The sequence below is a fragment of the Dermacentor variabilis genome, chromosome 4 (genome assembly GCF_050947875.1).
Source record: "Dermacentor variabilis isolate Ectoservices chromosome 4, ASM5094787v1, whole genome shotgun sequence".
In the NCBI taxonomy this organism is placed as follows: Eukaryota; Metazoa; Arthropoda; class Arachnida; order Ixodida; family Ixodidae; genus Dermacentor; species Dermacentor variabilis.
In genome coordinates this window covers 219,893,024-219,909,015 of record NC_134571.1, presented here as the reverse complement: position 1 = coordinate 219,909,015, position 15,992 = coordinate 219,893,024, and the positions used below count along the sequence as shown (strand labels likewise).

The 15,992-nt window shown below is 47.0% G+C and overlaps 1 protein-coding gene across 4 annotated transcripts in view; it reads left to right on the top strand.

The window, feature by feature from the left end:
- The window catches only part of LOC142580118 (acid phosphatase type 7), a 229,898-nt gene that overhangs the window by 138,413 nt on the left and 75,493 nt on the right, over positions 1-15,992 (top strand). For all 4 annotated transcript variants that reach the window (XM_075690940.1, XM_075690938.1, XM_075690939.1 and 1 more), the window contains exons 6-7: positions 10,609-10,680; positions 13,142-13,256. In XM_075690940.1, coding sequence (XP_075547055.1) covers positions 10,609-10,680; positions 13,142-13,256 — 187 coding nt within the window. The remainder of the gene's footprint in view (positions 1-10,608; positions 10,681-13,141; positions 13,257-15,992) is intronic.

The following is a 15,992-nucleotide window of genomic DNA, read 5'->3' as shown; positions in this document are numbered from 1 at the left end:
AATATAATTTGTAGGTTCTCTCGCACATCACAAATGGTCGGTACCTCCCAGAGACGTACATTCCAATCGCACGTTGTCGTCGTCTTTCTCGAAGCAGTGCCTGCTGCTCGTTCTTCTCCAGTACAATATATATATATATATATATATATATATACATATATATAATGAAATGGGGTCTACTACAGCTCCTTCGATGGATCACGAGTCCTAGCCCTTCGCATCAGCAGCCTGAACTCGCGTCTCGCGCCGCAGCGGTGGCAGTCCGCACAGCGCCACATGCATATTACCCGCCACAATTGCCGAAGAGGAGCCATCCTGGCGACCGAAGGTGATGGCAAGATAAGGGGGTTGTAGTACGGCTTCGGACGGCCACGGCGGCGTTTGTCCCAAGATGGCCTCACCGGTTCGACCACATAATTCACAGGCGATGTGCACGCGACGATCCGGTACGGACACTGATAATTCGGAGCAAGCTTTGGGCTAAGGCCTGGAGCATGGAAGGGCAGCCGAAGCCAGACATGAGAGCCCACGGCGAAGGACTGTGTGGGCTGATCGTTGTCGTGGCGATATTTTTTGGATTCCTTGGATATCCGACGTGAATGAGCCAGCCAGTTGGCGGCACTCTTCAGCATGGCGAGCAGCTTTAGAAAGAGGGCTGAATTCAGAGGCATCCGGATGATATGGTTGCACGGTGTCGAGGATAGTAGATGGTTCACGTCCATAAAGAAGGAAAAATGGTGAGAAGCCCGAACGGTGGTATTACTATATGCGTACGTCACAAAATGGAGGACGTCGTCCCAATTGGAATGATCAGACGCAACATACATGGTGAGCATGTCACCAAGAGTGCGGTTGAATCGTTCCGTTAAACCGTTAGTCTGCGAGTGATACGCCGCAGTAGTGCGGTGAATAGTGCGGCATGCGGCGAGTAGCTCATTAATAACTTCGTACAAGAAGACACTGCCTCGGTCGCTGAGCAGTTCTCGCGATGCGCCGTGCTGTAAGGTTACCGTAAGATGAATGCGGCGACGTCGCGAGCAGCAGCCGAAGCAAGTGTAGCAGTTTCGGCATATCTTGTGAGGTGGTCTACTGCGACAATTATTCAACAATTTCCGTTAGCAATACATGGAAGACGCCCATAACGGTCAATGGCAACACGATCAAAAGGACGTGCAGGGCACGGTAAAGGTTGCAGAGGGCCTGTCGTATGAGGAGATGTCTTGCGTCGCTGACACGCTGCACATGAACGAATGTATTTGCAGACATAAGAATACATGCCTCGCCAGTAGTACCGCTGGTGGAGCCGCTCGTAGGTTTTCAGGACGCCAGCAGGAGTTTGTTGTGGGTCGGCGTGGAAATACGTGCGTGTGTCGGAAGGCAAACGGCGAGGGATGACTAGCAGCCATTTGCGGCCGCCTGATTGATAGTTTCGGTGGTACAAGATGGCGTCCCGTAGCACGGAATGGGTATTTTGGCGACGAGGGGCTCGAGCCCTATTGAAATAATATGTGTGAGAATTTTACAAGAACTTCTCTATGCTATTATCGCTCCGTAGACTCAACGATGTCGTATGTCACATGTGCACGAGAGGACATCGTCACTGAACGAGATCGTTCTCGTATGGGCACATTAAACGAGATTATTCTCGCATAGCTATACTTGACGAGATAGTTCTCGCACGGCTATGCTCAACTATATCGTTCTCGTTTGTGAAGGCTACATGAAAATGTTCTCGTTCAACTATGCAAAATGACACTATTATTGTTTAGCTGCATTCTACAAGTGTTCTCATTTGTGTTGAATGAGTTCTTTTGTTCATGCAATATTTTGGTGAAGTTCCACACAGTAACATCTTCTGCCAACATTACAGCGAGTTAATTTCTATCAGGTGAGTCGGCCGATGTGCCAGCTCGGAGACAAAGAGGACACTTTTTAGGGTACACAATTAACACAAACCATCTTTATTTTGCATCCCGAAGCATGGTGGCCAGGTGCTTGTTCAGGTCCTTCAGCCTCCTTGCCTTAGTATCTACAGTGCTCGGCGTTTTTGACACAAAGTCCTCGTATGCCTCTGCAAAAAAATGTAAACAAAGCAGCCGGCCCTGTTAGATTCTAACAAGCCATTGGAACTGACATGCACAATAGGCGGCTCCATAACTGAATGGGCTGGTTCTTGCATGATATTGTGTGTAAAGCGTGAAAATCTCAGAGAAACAAGGAAAAGAGAACACGGAGGCTTATGAGTTTTCTACCTACGTAAATTGATATTTCAACATTAACCACAGCAGTTGAAAGCAAGTGCTCGTCCTCGCATTGTCTGTTTCCTGTCTCTGTTAAATGTTCGTGTTTTACAAACAATATAAATTGTTGCAGAGTTGCAATACAAGACCACAGAAATAGTCTAATACTTTTCCACAAGAATTTTACATTAAATGAACAAGTATAACAAGCTCATGCAAGCGAATACACAGATAGCACAGCTCTTTGCTACCGCACTGCGGAATATGCAGACGGAAAACACTGCATAAATGCCAGTGCAGAATTGTTTATAGGAAAGATTAATGCACCTTTAATACCATTATAGAAACAAAATGATAGTTTTTGTTAGCGAGCTAGAGCACAGCACTAAATATACGCATACAGCTATGCATGCCCCCTGATGTGTAGATGTAAACTGTGTCGGCCCATATGAGAGATCACCTCAATACAACCCGATCTTACCGACAGCCCATTATATTCCTGCAGAAAAAGCACTGTGTGATAGGCATTACTCCTTTAACTTCGAAACACTTTGCAATCCTTATGAAAACATGAGCTATTAGGACAGGGTCCACTTAGATATGCACCAAGTTTTTGTGGTGTCAACGCTGGCTTGGCCTCACAACCTTCCTTTAGCTTTCGCATGCATATTTTGCTCGTAACACTCCTGTGTATTAATTCATGTGCCGGCCACAAGCATCGGGCAATCTCCCTGGTAAACGTGCTGTCTGTTTTGGCTTGGTTTACCCACATCCACTTACTAGCACAAATAAATAACCCATTTCGAATGTGAACCTACGAAAGATGAAAACTGCCAGAGATTAGTTACTCAAATAAAAAAATAGCATATGTGCTCTCAGAAAAAAGTATCTTTTCCTGAAATAATGGATAAAAAAGGTAACAGTTATTAAGGAAAACTAGGTTGCCAGACACAGTGATGGCACTCAAGGATAAAACTAAGATATATGCAAAAGGTTCAAAGTTTACGTCCTGGCTGTAGGAAAGCCCTAGTCAATGAAGCTTCACTGATAATGGGACAGGGGTAACAATTCTAGCTCAGAGGGTTCGCCACATTTAATCCCACGGTCAGCGACAAGCACCTTTTGTACAGGATACACTAGATTTTTTTTAGACTTGAGAAAAAGTTTAGGGAAGGAGATGGGAACAGTAGAAAACCACAGTAAAACTTCTTGCATCCTTAAGGAGCTGCTTTGTCCGAGCAAGAAATGTTACCCTTGAGGCTGAAAAAAGTTCTTGCAGTAACCAAGTGAGCTCAAATTACGCATGCGGTGAAAGAAGGGGTGCATACAGTAAAAGCTCATTTATTGAAATTTCCCAGGACTGGAACAAAATTCTGAATTAACGGATGTTGAATTATTAAGGGTATAAAAATAAAAAACAAACCTTCACACAAACACACTTTTATACTGAATTAATCCAGAAATCCTGTTTCTATTTCACACATAAGCAGTGCGGGAGCTGCAAATGTCAATTCGCGACTGATTATACTGCTCGTAGTGGCAAGGGTCTTGAGGAAGTACTCCTTTGCAGTGCAGTATTAGCACAAGACTCGGTCGCATCTTTATCTAAGACATGCTATTCACTACGACGGGTCCATCCCGATAATTTTTTTACCATTGAGCTGGCTGTAACATATTGTTCTACAATCTCAATGTAACCGGCTGATTGGATGCCAGCGTGAAGGCCAAAGTACAATTATTATCCTCGATAGCCATCATGTTTGTGAGACTGCGTGCATTGCACCAAGTCACAATGAAAGTACTACTTGCCACAGTTGACCGCTGCGAACGAAACCGTGGTCATGATCATCACGACTACAGAGTGTGACTATGCAGTTCTGAAAGCAAGTGGCCAATGCAGTGTCATGCAAGGCAGCAAACGCCAGAAGAAAGACAACTAGGCATGACGCATTTTGGCATTCCTGTATTTTACCCTGATGACAAAACACAAAACAATGTTGAGTCGCCGTGTCATTTCAGTTGTACATTCGCACTGCTTTTGCTCTTTTGCACTGCACAATGGTCGCACACCTTGCCCAGAGCGCGAGAGTCATTAGGCGACACCTAATGTCACAGGCAGTGCTGAACCAAGTGAATAGAAGCACTCATCCTTTGGAGGAAAAAAGAAGTGTCTTACAATGCAGAAAAGATGACAGGACAGAAAGGACACTGGTCTTCAACTGGTTTCATGGGATTGGAAAAAAAGCTCTTAAATGTTAAACAATGCATAAGCAACTGTACAACACATGGTACTTGTGCCAGACCTCATTCCACACACATGTAGGATACAACTGTTAGCATGGGTTTTTCTTATTTGGGTAGCGCAATAGATGCAGGACTGAAACTATTATCAGATACGTTTTATGCAATGAACTTCCTGCCCCCCGACATTCTGCATTATTCTATTATTTTTATTTTCCAAGAAAGTAGGCTGCCAGTTCCTTATGGTATAGTAACAAGGACATCGTCTAAATGCGCCTGTCTGCTAAGTACTGAATATGAACAGCTTCTATTACATCACATTTCAGTTGCTGTCTGGACCTGCCCCCGATACTGCACTGGTCAAACAAAGGTGCAGCAACCGCACTTTCTACGATGGCTTTTCGTATTATTCCGTCAGCTTTTTCAGGCTAATTTTAGCCCCCCCCCCCCCAGTTATCTGGGAGCCGATGCATCACAGTGACAACGGCTCAGACAAGGATCTGTTTGCACGACAAGGTTAATCTTCCTGTTTCTCTTACTTAAACCTTGCCTCACTTTACTAATTATGTGACACAGCAACACAATTGTTATATGCCGCCTCTTTAAAAATGCCTAATTTATTGTACGGGCAGAAATAGCTTCGCTAACCGCAGCACTACTCAATTTTCATTAAAAATAATATCTTACTCCTGAAGTAGTGCAACAACTACAGCTACCAAACTGGTTGTTTGCTGGTGTAAAACTTTAAGTAGCTTACCAGCTAATGTAAAAACTACAATATTTTTATCGTCATATCTGGGGCACCATCGGAGATATTTTGTTCGATACGCGTTCTGTTCAGTTGCTGCAACGTCACAAAGTTGCAGTATGCAAAATTTGTGACAGCGGGGCGAAGAGAGTAGCCAATCAGGAAGCGGTGACCTCCCCGGACCTCAAGGTGAACAGTCATCTCGCCCACCACCTCGAGGCCAAGACTGCTCTCCTGGGCAGGTGGAAATGGCACCGGCTGAATCGTAGACTTCGTAAGAGGATAGCTAAGCTCAATCGCACAATTGAGGAACACTGTCGCGCGCTTGTTAAGCAACAGTGGGACGAGATTTGTTATTCAGTCGACGGGCAAATGCCCACTGGAGGCAAGTGGAACCTCCTGAAACAGCTCCTAGACGAATTGACCAGAGACTAGCTATGGATAGGGTTTTGCACAAAGCCAAACGGAGGGCTTTACGGTGAAGGACATTATCCCGTCGTTGGCCGACAGATATCTACACTCAGGCGATGCGGATTACCCCTGCTACCGGGGCCTCCAGAGGGAGGACCTGGACGCTCCTTTCTCTAAAACTGAGAACAGGGAAGCCCTTTTTTAATCTTCACAGCCGATCAGCCCCGGGACCAGACGGCATTTCAAACAAGCTACTTCGAAATCTCGATGAAGAGTCCATCGCCACGTTAACGGACGAGATCATTCGCGTGTGGGACTCGGGTGATGTCCCGGATGATTGGAAGCTCGCTTCGGTGGTTCTCATTCCAAAGCCAGGTCGGACCCACAGCCTAGACATCTGAACAATCTCGCTCACTTCGTGCGTGGGAAAGGCCGCGGAACATTTTATTCATAACCAGCTATCTAGGCACATCGAGAAATCCGAAGTCTTTCCCTACAACAAGTTGAGATTTCGCCCGTCCCTGTCAACTCAGGACGTCATGAAACACATTAAACGCTACAACCTCGATAGGGACACCCGAGAGGTCAGGGGTATCCTAGCACTGGATCTCGAAAAGGCCGTCGATAACATTTCTCATGGGCACGTCGTCAATTCAGTTTCGGGCATGGGCCTTGAGTTTAAGTTCCACGGGTTCGTCAGTTCGTTCCTTCGGGGCAGATGCGCCATTCTCAAGGTGTGCGAAGTAGTCTGATCCCTTCGAGCTGGGGGTCCTCAGGGGTCAGTCATCTCACCTCTTCTCTACAACGCAGCCATGCGCGGCCTCTCCACACGTCTCTCCGAGGTGGACGGCGTTAATCACGCTCTTTACGCCGACGACATCACAGTTTGGTACGACGGTGACAGTGAAGGCAGAGTCGAGGTGTTACTACAGGCGGCCCTGAGCTGCACGGAGGAATACTAGGCGGGCACGGGGCTCCGGCTCTCCCCGTCCACGTCCGAACTTCTTTTGTATCCACCGACAAGGAAAGGGCGCATCCCGAAAGGGCGGATCCCTCTCGGGAAAGTCGACATATTCATTCGCATGGCCATCGGGCAGGTCATTCCCACGGTAGAGGTCATCCGCATACTCGGTATGCTGATCGAGGCAAACGGTAGTAACGGAGAAATGAGCGCTCGTATCGTCATCAAATCGGGCAACAAGGTCACGCTTATCACTATGGTCTCCAACAGTCGTGGAGGGCCGGGGGAGGACAACCTCCTTAGGTTGTACCACACCTTGCTAATGAGTCACATCACGTACGTGGCCGCCGCGAATCGCTGGCATGGATACGAAATGCCAAAGCTTGAATCGCTGATGCTCAAGAGCATAAAAAAAGGTGCTCGGCATCCCCATGGGAGCCAGCCCGGATAAGCTCATACAGCTGGGAGACTACAACACCCTCGACAAGGTTGTCGAGGCACAGCATATGGCCCAGGTTCTCATGCTTTCTTCCTCGCCTGCGGGGAGGCGGATCTTGGAGGGGCTGGATTGCAGCCTCACTGCCGTCAGGGAAAGGTGGTGCGCTTGAAGCGGGGAGGTGGGAGACCGTCACGGTCTCGCCGTTCCCGCGCAACGTACATCCACAACACAATGTAGGCAGACGCCGGGCTAGAGCGCCATACTTTTCGGATCCGTCGCCGGCGATCCCCGCTCGGTCGCGTTCGTCGACGCCACCGAATACGGTTAGTGCGACCGGTTCGTGGTAGCCGTGGTAGATCACAGGGGCAACCTCCTTAACACCGCGTCGGTGCGGTGCTCGTCCCCAGCACTGGCGGAACACGTCACAGTCCTCGCCCTTCAGCACTGGAGCAGACCGCAGGTCTACACGGATTCTCGGTTGGCGGTCAGGGCCTTCACCATGGATTGGGTCTCGAGGTAAGCGGCCGCCCTTCTTTGCGGCAGGAACGTCGCCCCCCACGTGACCACTTCGTTCATGGCCCACATGGGACCTCGGGTCTCCCCCGTCGTTCCCAACGCCAACGAGCTGGTCCACGCCTGTGCGCGCGAACTCACCCACCGCGCCGGGGAAACATCGCTCAAAAAGCGGACGCTGGGTCCCACAAGGACTCTCCCCTTAGATTCAATGAGATTACAAAGCACTATCAGCTCGGCAGGAGGCTCTATCCCCCACCCCACGCCAAGCTCTCCAGACCTCAGTCTTCCACCCTTCGCATGCTGCACACCGGGTCCTATCCCAACCTAGCCAGGCTGAGCAGGTATGCGGACTCGTTCGAGCCCGATTATCCTGGTTGCGGAGATCCCTTCTGCACTTTAGAACACACGCTCTGGCGGTGCCCCTCGTTACGAAACCGTGATCATGTCACCACTGAAGAGGAGTGGCAGGAGGTGCTCAAGAGCTCCAACCTAGCCGCTCAGCTACGGGCTGTCCAGAGGGTCCTCGGAGCGGCGGTCAGGCACGGCCTGCCAGTCCCGACGTGGGAGCGGCCTGCAGCAACTCCAATTTCGTAAGCGGGTTTCGGAGACCCTTCAGACGACTTAAATAAAGTTATCTGCCGGCCGGCCTGCCTCACAGTGTAGCATTAGATAACAGGATTTTGCGTTTTTGCCTGCGCACTAATAATGACGTCATCGGGAGAGCACGTGGCTATGGCTTGTAGTACATAAGTTTGTGTTTGCCATGTAATAACCTTAGTTGTGAGTTCAGCGCTGTCCTGTCTGTTCCTGCCTTATGTCTTCGTCGTCTTGCGCTGCCCTTTCAAGATGTTAAGCCAGTGCCAACTCGCCCAAATGTCGATTTTTCTTTGTGCGACTTAAGCCGTTCTACCAGCGCTAATGAACATTGGGGCCTTGCATAGCTGAACTTTGGACTTCTTTTGGACTGTGTTACCTTGGACTTTGTTTATTTGTTCTTTTGTTACTTTGTTTAATAACTTTTCTTTTGTGTTTCACTCTTCCGTTATGTTAGTAGCATCGCGCTGGCACAACTTCAAGGCGATCTGGGTTAGCACCGTTCCGTCTGTCGGAACGGGTTCGTCTCTACAAAAACAGCACCTCATTCGCTTTCTTCTTTAACACTTGGAAGAATATATTTTTATTAATTCATGAGGAGTTGTGACCGGATGTACAATTATATGAAACATAAGATTGCTCGGCAAGCCGCTAAACTTGGGAAAACAAACGAAAAGGTCCGCGCTCTCCTTGTGACAATTTTTCGTCTGTTCTTCTTCGTTAGCAATTGCTTCTGAACTGCAATTAAGTGACCTTTATTGAAATATAAAATACCGGGGGAAAATCCGTGAACATTTTACTTTAGGAATGTTTTATCTGTGCATCCGTGAAATGTTTCAGGCCAAGCCACGTTTGAGCCAAAGCTTCGGACAACTATATCCCGGCATTCGCGAGGCGACAACGCGCCTGTTAGCCAACTCGCATAGATGGTTGCACCTGATTTTCCCCTACGTAATATCACAAGAGTAAAATGCACAAGATAAGGCAATATTCAATGGCCTAGCAAGAGAAAAATACTTCATCATCGCCATTGAGCCCATAGAGTTTGTGCAGGAGTACGTCTATGCGGGCCATTTACTCAAAGGGCACCCTGATCAACAGACGAAATTTACAGAAGAATAAAAATGAGTTCCAGTGCATATTGTAGGCATTACCAATTCGTGACTTTGAGCTCACAATTGTCATTGGAAATAAAAGGGTACAATCATTGCATTCTACAGGTGCTAAAATACGAGGCTGAAACTTGCCAGTTAACAAAGAAGGTCGACAACAAGTTAAAGACGTCGCGAATAGAGATGAAACAAAAATTTTTAGGTGTAACGTTAAGAGGCAGGAAGAGAGCGGTATGTATCAGAGCGAAAACAGGGATAGCCACTTTTCTAGTTGAGATTAAGATAAAAAAAAATGGAACTCGGCTGGGTCACGTAATGCGTAGTGCAGATAACTTGTAGACCATTACAGTTGCAAAATGCGTGCCAAGGGAAGGGAAGCGAAGTCGTGAACGGCAGAAAATTAGGTGCAGTGTTGAAAAGTAAATTTGAAGGGGCAAGGAGAAATCAGCTAGCGTGAGACAGGGGTAAATGGAAGACGCTGGGAGAGGCCTTCGTCCAGCACTGTACATAACAATTGGCTGATGATATTGATTATGAATATTACAAAATCTTTATCTTAATTGTTTTTACGCGAGATTGGTGGCTAAGCGTGTAGGTCCCGTCATGTAGGAATACACAATAATACGGTGCACTCTTTGATTCCGAACACTTCGGCCAAAGTAATTTCAATTGAAGAAATTCCTGAGCAAAATTCATTGTTTATGACAAGGTAAACATTTCTGTGACATTGATTAAAAGTTATCCCAAGACATGCCGCATCAAAACGCAGAAGAACCGAGAGCTGAGCGAGAGGGTACATTTTTTTGCAAGGCAAGAAGCAGCGCTCGAAAGACTTCCCGCGTTGGGTTCTCCCTTTTCTTCTTCCTTTGTGCTTTGTTGCTAGCCTTCCGCATCGAAGCGCTGACATTGATGGTGATTGCGTATGGCATGGGCCGCGACTAACGTCGTCCAAGCTGTCTAGCAAAAAAAGAAGCGTTATTTGTGAAACAGAGTGCAAGATTCAGCTAGAAGGCCTATGGCGTGAGGTCGTCAGCGCACCCACAACCGAACACCGTAGGTCTTAAAGTGGTATGTTGCACCGTGTTTGTTTAAATAATTTCTTTTTCGGGGAAAAGCCAGGAAACCTTACATGGGTCGCTCTACGTAGCGTTAAACCACTTTAGGATTGTTTTCAGTGAGAGACTTGCAGAAATGATAAAGGTGTCCTCTGACAGTAAGTGCAATTGCGTCATAATGTCAAATGCAGATAAAGCCCTCAGTATTAAACTCATGCTCAGTGCGCGCTTTTTCACCCGCCGAAGGTGAGCGTCGTAACGTCACGTCGCTTTTTTCTTACCTTCTGTCAGCAACTTCTCCAACTACGTCAACAGGTTTTCCATGGTCGACCACACCGGGCGAGTGAACAACCACTTTTTCAGGTACGCTTGTTCGTTTTGGCTGCCTTAGTAGAAAATGAGTTTTTTTCAGCGGGCTCCTGTATTAAGGACGAAAAGAAGGCAAGTTAGCCATGTGTCTTCCAGTTATAAGCAGGTTAATGGAAAGAACAAGAACGCGCCCCATTAACGAATGAAGGTGCTGAACCCAGCTCATCTGGCAAAAAAGATGGCGGTACAAATAGGAAACCCATTATCCCGCGGCAATGGTTCTGTCGGCAATACTGGCAAGTGCACAGCCAGTTGAGGGCCACTCGCGGGACTTCGGCTGACATTGTCGAGTAGGTCAGGTCTGTCCACTTAAACGACACCGCACTTTGTTATTCAAGCTATAAAACTGGACTTGTCTAAGACATTTAAACTTATCACACTTGCCTAGCAAGTTTTGGAAAATCAGTTCTGTGGAATCCGGCAAGATGGAGGAAGGTGCATGAAAGAGAAAATTCATAATCCCCTGGCTATTGCACTAAGCAACAACGAGAACCTGCACGGGTTTCTCAAAATGAAAACTTCGTAGTTAAAGGAATATGTTTGTTTGTGGGGAACCCTGTATGGGTTTCTTTTGCAGCTTCGTGTGGGTCAATGAAAATATTTCCCTTTAATCTTAGGCATTTTCTGCATACAAACACCAGTATAACTGTTTTTTGCTTACAAATGTTATGTCTAGGAGGCTTCAGTTAAAGTTTGGGTTGGCACGTAAGAGTGGTACATTTTGATTTTTATTGTATTGATTAATATTACTCTGTCCTATTTTTCGCCACAACAGCTGGGCTTGTGTGCATATCAATTGTAGGTCCAGCGTATTTCCTGACGGTTTTCGATTAACTTTTCTACTGCTGCAACACCTTGTCTATACGCGGTCACGCGCAGTATAATATCAGACAGGAATTTTAAGAAACACCGTGCGCGGGCAACCATAAGAGCGTTAGGTATACATAAAAAATAATGTTTTCTTTACCGGACCAGCTCCATGCGTTACGGTGTTTCCGTGGCTCACGTATGCCATGTTAATGTATTGTGCTTTATTCGCGTAACGCAAGGAAATTGCGTCATCAAACATACAGCACCCGTGCCGCCCCTCTGCGTGTGAACTGACTGCGCTTTCGCTGTCGTCATTCGCCAGTAAATGGTTCACTGTGCTTTCTCTTTCTTTCAACTTACCTGCACAGCTAGTAATGCGAGCCCAGTCCGCCCAATTTCGGAGATCGTTCCGCGATGGCCCAAGTACTGACCAGACCCGTCTCCATTGACATGGCAGAACGGGTGCTATTGGATTGCCTTGGACATGTTTGACACTACAAACCCAACGGCCTGACAAATACTTACTCACACTCACGCTTACATTGTCTCTGCGTTGCCCGTGCATCAATCAAAAGTTTTCAAGTCACCTATTCCGTAAGGCTATGCTTGCGTTAACCGCATGTATGGCCCGTACCCAATTTTCAGACGTGCGTTGTAAACATTGCCTTAAATACACAGCCAACACTAAATCTCGCAAAACTTTTCAGGTGATGTTTAATGCTCCCTTTACTTTTACTTTTACTTACCTTTACTTTTACTTTACTCTCCCAAACCTTATCCTAATGTGACCAACCTGCGCATATCGACACTACTTGTTTTGAAAGGTGCCATAGATAGAAACAAGTATATGCCTTATATTTCGCTTTTAGGGCCCCTATGTGGAAACATTTATATATTGCCGGGAATGCCGCAGCGTCCCGGACTGAAAATGTGGCGTGTAACAAGTGGCGCGCAAGAAAGACCCCGTGCTAAGCAAGCGCTAGCAGTAGCTGTCTTCTACTCAATAACTCTCAATTATTCAATACGAACGTTTAAACTTTAGGAAGCTTATGAATTTGTTTTCTTGATCAACAAGAAGAGCATTCTTCGTGCATCTGGTGAGTGCTGTTCTGGTGTTTCATTACTCTCATTGTGATGGCAAGCAAGGTACGCTCAAGTTTGACTTATTTCACGTTTGCACGCTCTTCAGTTGACCGGACGCCCAGTTCGCAATGGATCTTTCAAATAATGTAAATAAGCCTCTAAACAAACGTAGCCCACTGAACCTCTCACTTTATTTGGTAGTAAAAAAACAGTAGATGCTCAAAAGTCATTTTACCCGAAATTTCGGACTTGATTCAATTCTAGACTTTCGCTATTAGATCACCCCTTTAAAGAAATCTTAGGGCTCAAAACGATGTTAACAATGTAGGGTATTTGCGTGTTCTTTGCGTGTTTTTTTTTCACTACCGCAGATCCAAGTAGTTGTCATGCACGCCATTCCTAGGTACGCGCCCGTATAATTTGAATTTCAATTTATTTCCAGCAAGCATGTTTACATGCACCTTTGAGGCATATGCGAGTAAAAGCTACTAGAAAGCAACTTGATAAAGCTCCGTCTCAATTCTTTGACCACAAGACAGGCACGTCCTTTTTTCCTTCCCAGTTTTGACATCGGACCCGCGCACATCATCAGCTTGTCGACTGAATTTTATTTCTTCGTTGAATACGGATTCCTGCAGATAAAGAATCAGTATGAATGGCTGGAACAAGACCTCAAGGTAAGTGTTTCTGTGTTTCAGTGGCATTAGCATTAGGTATTTGATATGGGAAACGACTTTGAATAACGGCATATTCACGATAGTGCCGTACTGACTTTCCATTACATTGTAGTGCTATAAAACAGCTTGGTCTCGTTTTACTATGTTTTGCGCACATGTAACGCAAGAATGACCGCAGGTCAAACCACTCACGTTTTTACTGGAGATCAAAGCAGCTACGCAACTTTATGCTTCGTGCCGCCGGCCAGGGTAAAGGTCAATCAAACTCCATTTATGTCTATAATGTCATCCGCGCAGCGTGTTGTCCAGTCTGGCCTGCAGTGTTTCCGTCTCAGGATTCATGCCACAGATAATAGTGGACAATGAAGGCCTCGTTTGACAATAAACCAACGGACTTCTAGCACGATCTCCATATTTTTACGGTTGAATAAAGTAGAACAATATTCGTATGAAAATTAAAAGGGAAAATGTTCTAGCAGCGAAATTTCTGTGAACCAAATGGAAGGATCGTGTGGCCCTGATGTTACCGACTCGCACGCAGCCAATTGCAGCGCCATATATGTGTATATATATGTTTCAAATGGGATCTCCTAATGCATGCAAATTAGTAATAAAAGCTCATTTAAATTCTGAGATAGTCACAAAGCGGGACAACGTATTATTTACTTTATGATCCCTTGGTGGTTGCGTGTTCTGGCAATTTAGAAATAGAAAAAATTAGGATTAGGAACATTTCATGCTTGCACCTAGGGCTTTTCTTTCAATCGTGTGGTTGACATTTCCGACAATTGGCAACACAAGTAACACATCAAAATTTGAGAAAAAATGCACGGACGTAGTGCCGCCATCATTTCCACAGATAAGGTGGTAAACCAACGGGGCGTGTACGGCACCCCGTTCATCACACACACACACACATCACATCACACGCAACACGCATACGAGTGTTGCGTGTGATGTGGCTACCGTGCTGGCTTCAGCATGTTCCGTGCACGTAGATTTGCTTTGATCATCCCAGATTTGTGCATGAGGAAGCGTGTGCTTCCCTGATGGTGCTTCCCTGTGCTTCCCTGATTTGGTCATTTATCCTCACCAGCGTTTGCTCATTTCCACTCACAAAGCATTGGGCTCCCATAATGGGCTCCAGTGGAGCACCGCCAAACACGGAGATGTTTTCGACGTGCTCGGTCCACTCTCCGCCATTGGTCAAGAGTTCCAGTCTGAAATCTTTGTGCCAGCGTGCTTCAATAAGGGGGTTCTCAGTTCGGGAACCTATCTTCGTTGAATTAAATAGATAATTCGTAAACCTTCATACTTACGCACATAAATGACCCAACAAAAGATTTTTCTGTAGTCCGGTTTTTTTTTAGAATCTCGTCTTGCAAAAAAGTATTTGTGTGTCTCAAATCACTTACTTTTATTGCTTAGAGACAATTGTCAAAAGGGCCGGATGTTCAGAAGCTTTGCCTTCGGCAAGCCGGAGCGGCCGAGGTCAACAAAAAAAAGCTTTTGTTTACCTCGGACGTCAGGACGGGCACATCAAAATCTTCTGTCACACCATCGGAGCTCAAATACAACAAGTAAAATTGCTTGTACTCGCAGCGACAAAGAAAAAAAGGGCGCACCTATCCTACCATGCGGTTTCCGTGTATGGGCGAATATAATTTGTTGTTTTACAGGGAAGCTTTCTTTGCCTGTTCCTTCGACTTTTCCACTGCTGCTGCTGTCAGGCATACCGCGTCGGGAAGTTCAGAGCGTGTTACATGACAGGAGCGAATCAGAGAGGAAAGGCGACGCTAGAAACTCTTTTGCACCCCACTGCGTCGAATGTGCACAATGCTCTCTGGAGCTACTTGGCTGTCGCCACATTAGCCTCTTGGCAGTTGTAATTGTGCGCGACTGCCCTCAGAAGCATTGCAGAAACGGCAGCGCTTCCCTTTCTACTAACGTGAGAGTCCAGAGGCGACGTATATATAGGACTGTAGAGAGGAGGGATGAGAAGAGGCAGTTTCCACACAAGGGAGGCGGAGAGCTGACGTGAGAAGGCAAGGTAACCCTACTAGTATACGACAGCGGTTGCAGGTAAACTGGAAAAGCTTAAGTTTGTCATGAGTGAGTGGAGAGCTACAAAACACTGTGGAGGATCGGCAGCTCCAAACACCATCCAGTGACCGACAAGGAAGACGGCGTTGGCGGCTGGTAGCACTAGTGGCCGAACGAGGGAGAAAGAGATGAACCAATTGATTGTAGGCACGAAACCACGGGTACTAGGAAGGAGCAGAGAGAAGGAGATAGACTGGAACGCTCGGAGAAGCTATCTCTCGGAGACGGGAGTTCCAAGATTGCTAGTGTCGAGGTCGGGGTCATCGGGGTCTAGACCCGTACCCGAGAGCCTCAACAGAACTAGAACGGCACCGGCTGTCCCTGGAGAGATACGCCGAGCGCAGGGCTCGACTATTTCTGCTGCACCTGTTGCTCCGGCTTCCCTGCTCCTGGTGCGAATGCTCAGCTCCTGGTGCCGAGCTTGAGCCGCCGCGAGGAGAGCAGAGGTCACCTGGGGGTGACCAGAGACCCGGAGCGACGCTGGTGAGAGGCGGAACCACGAGCCAAGGATCCAGTACGTGCGCCGCTCAGCTGTAGCGGTCGCACTTAGACGACTTTCGACTCCGACAACCTTGGACTCTGCCGCCAGGGGCTAGCTCTACCGTGCGCCCGCGTGCTTCGTGTGCCATTGCC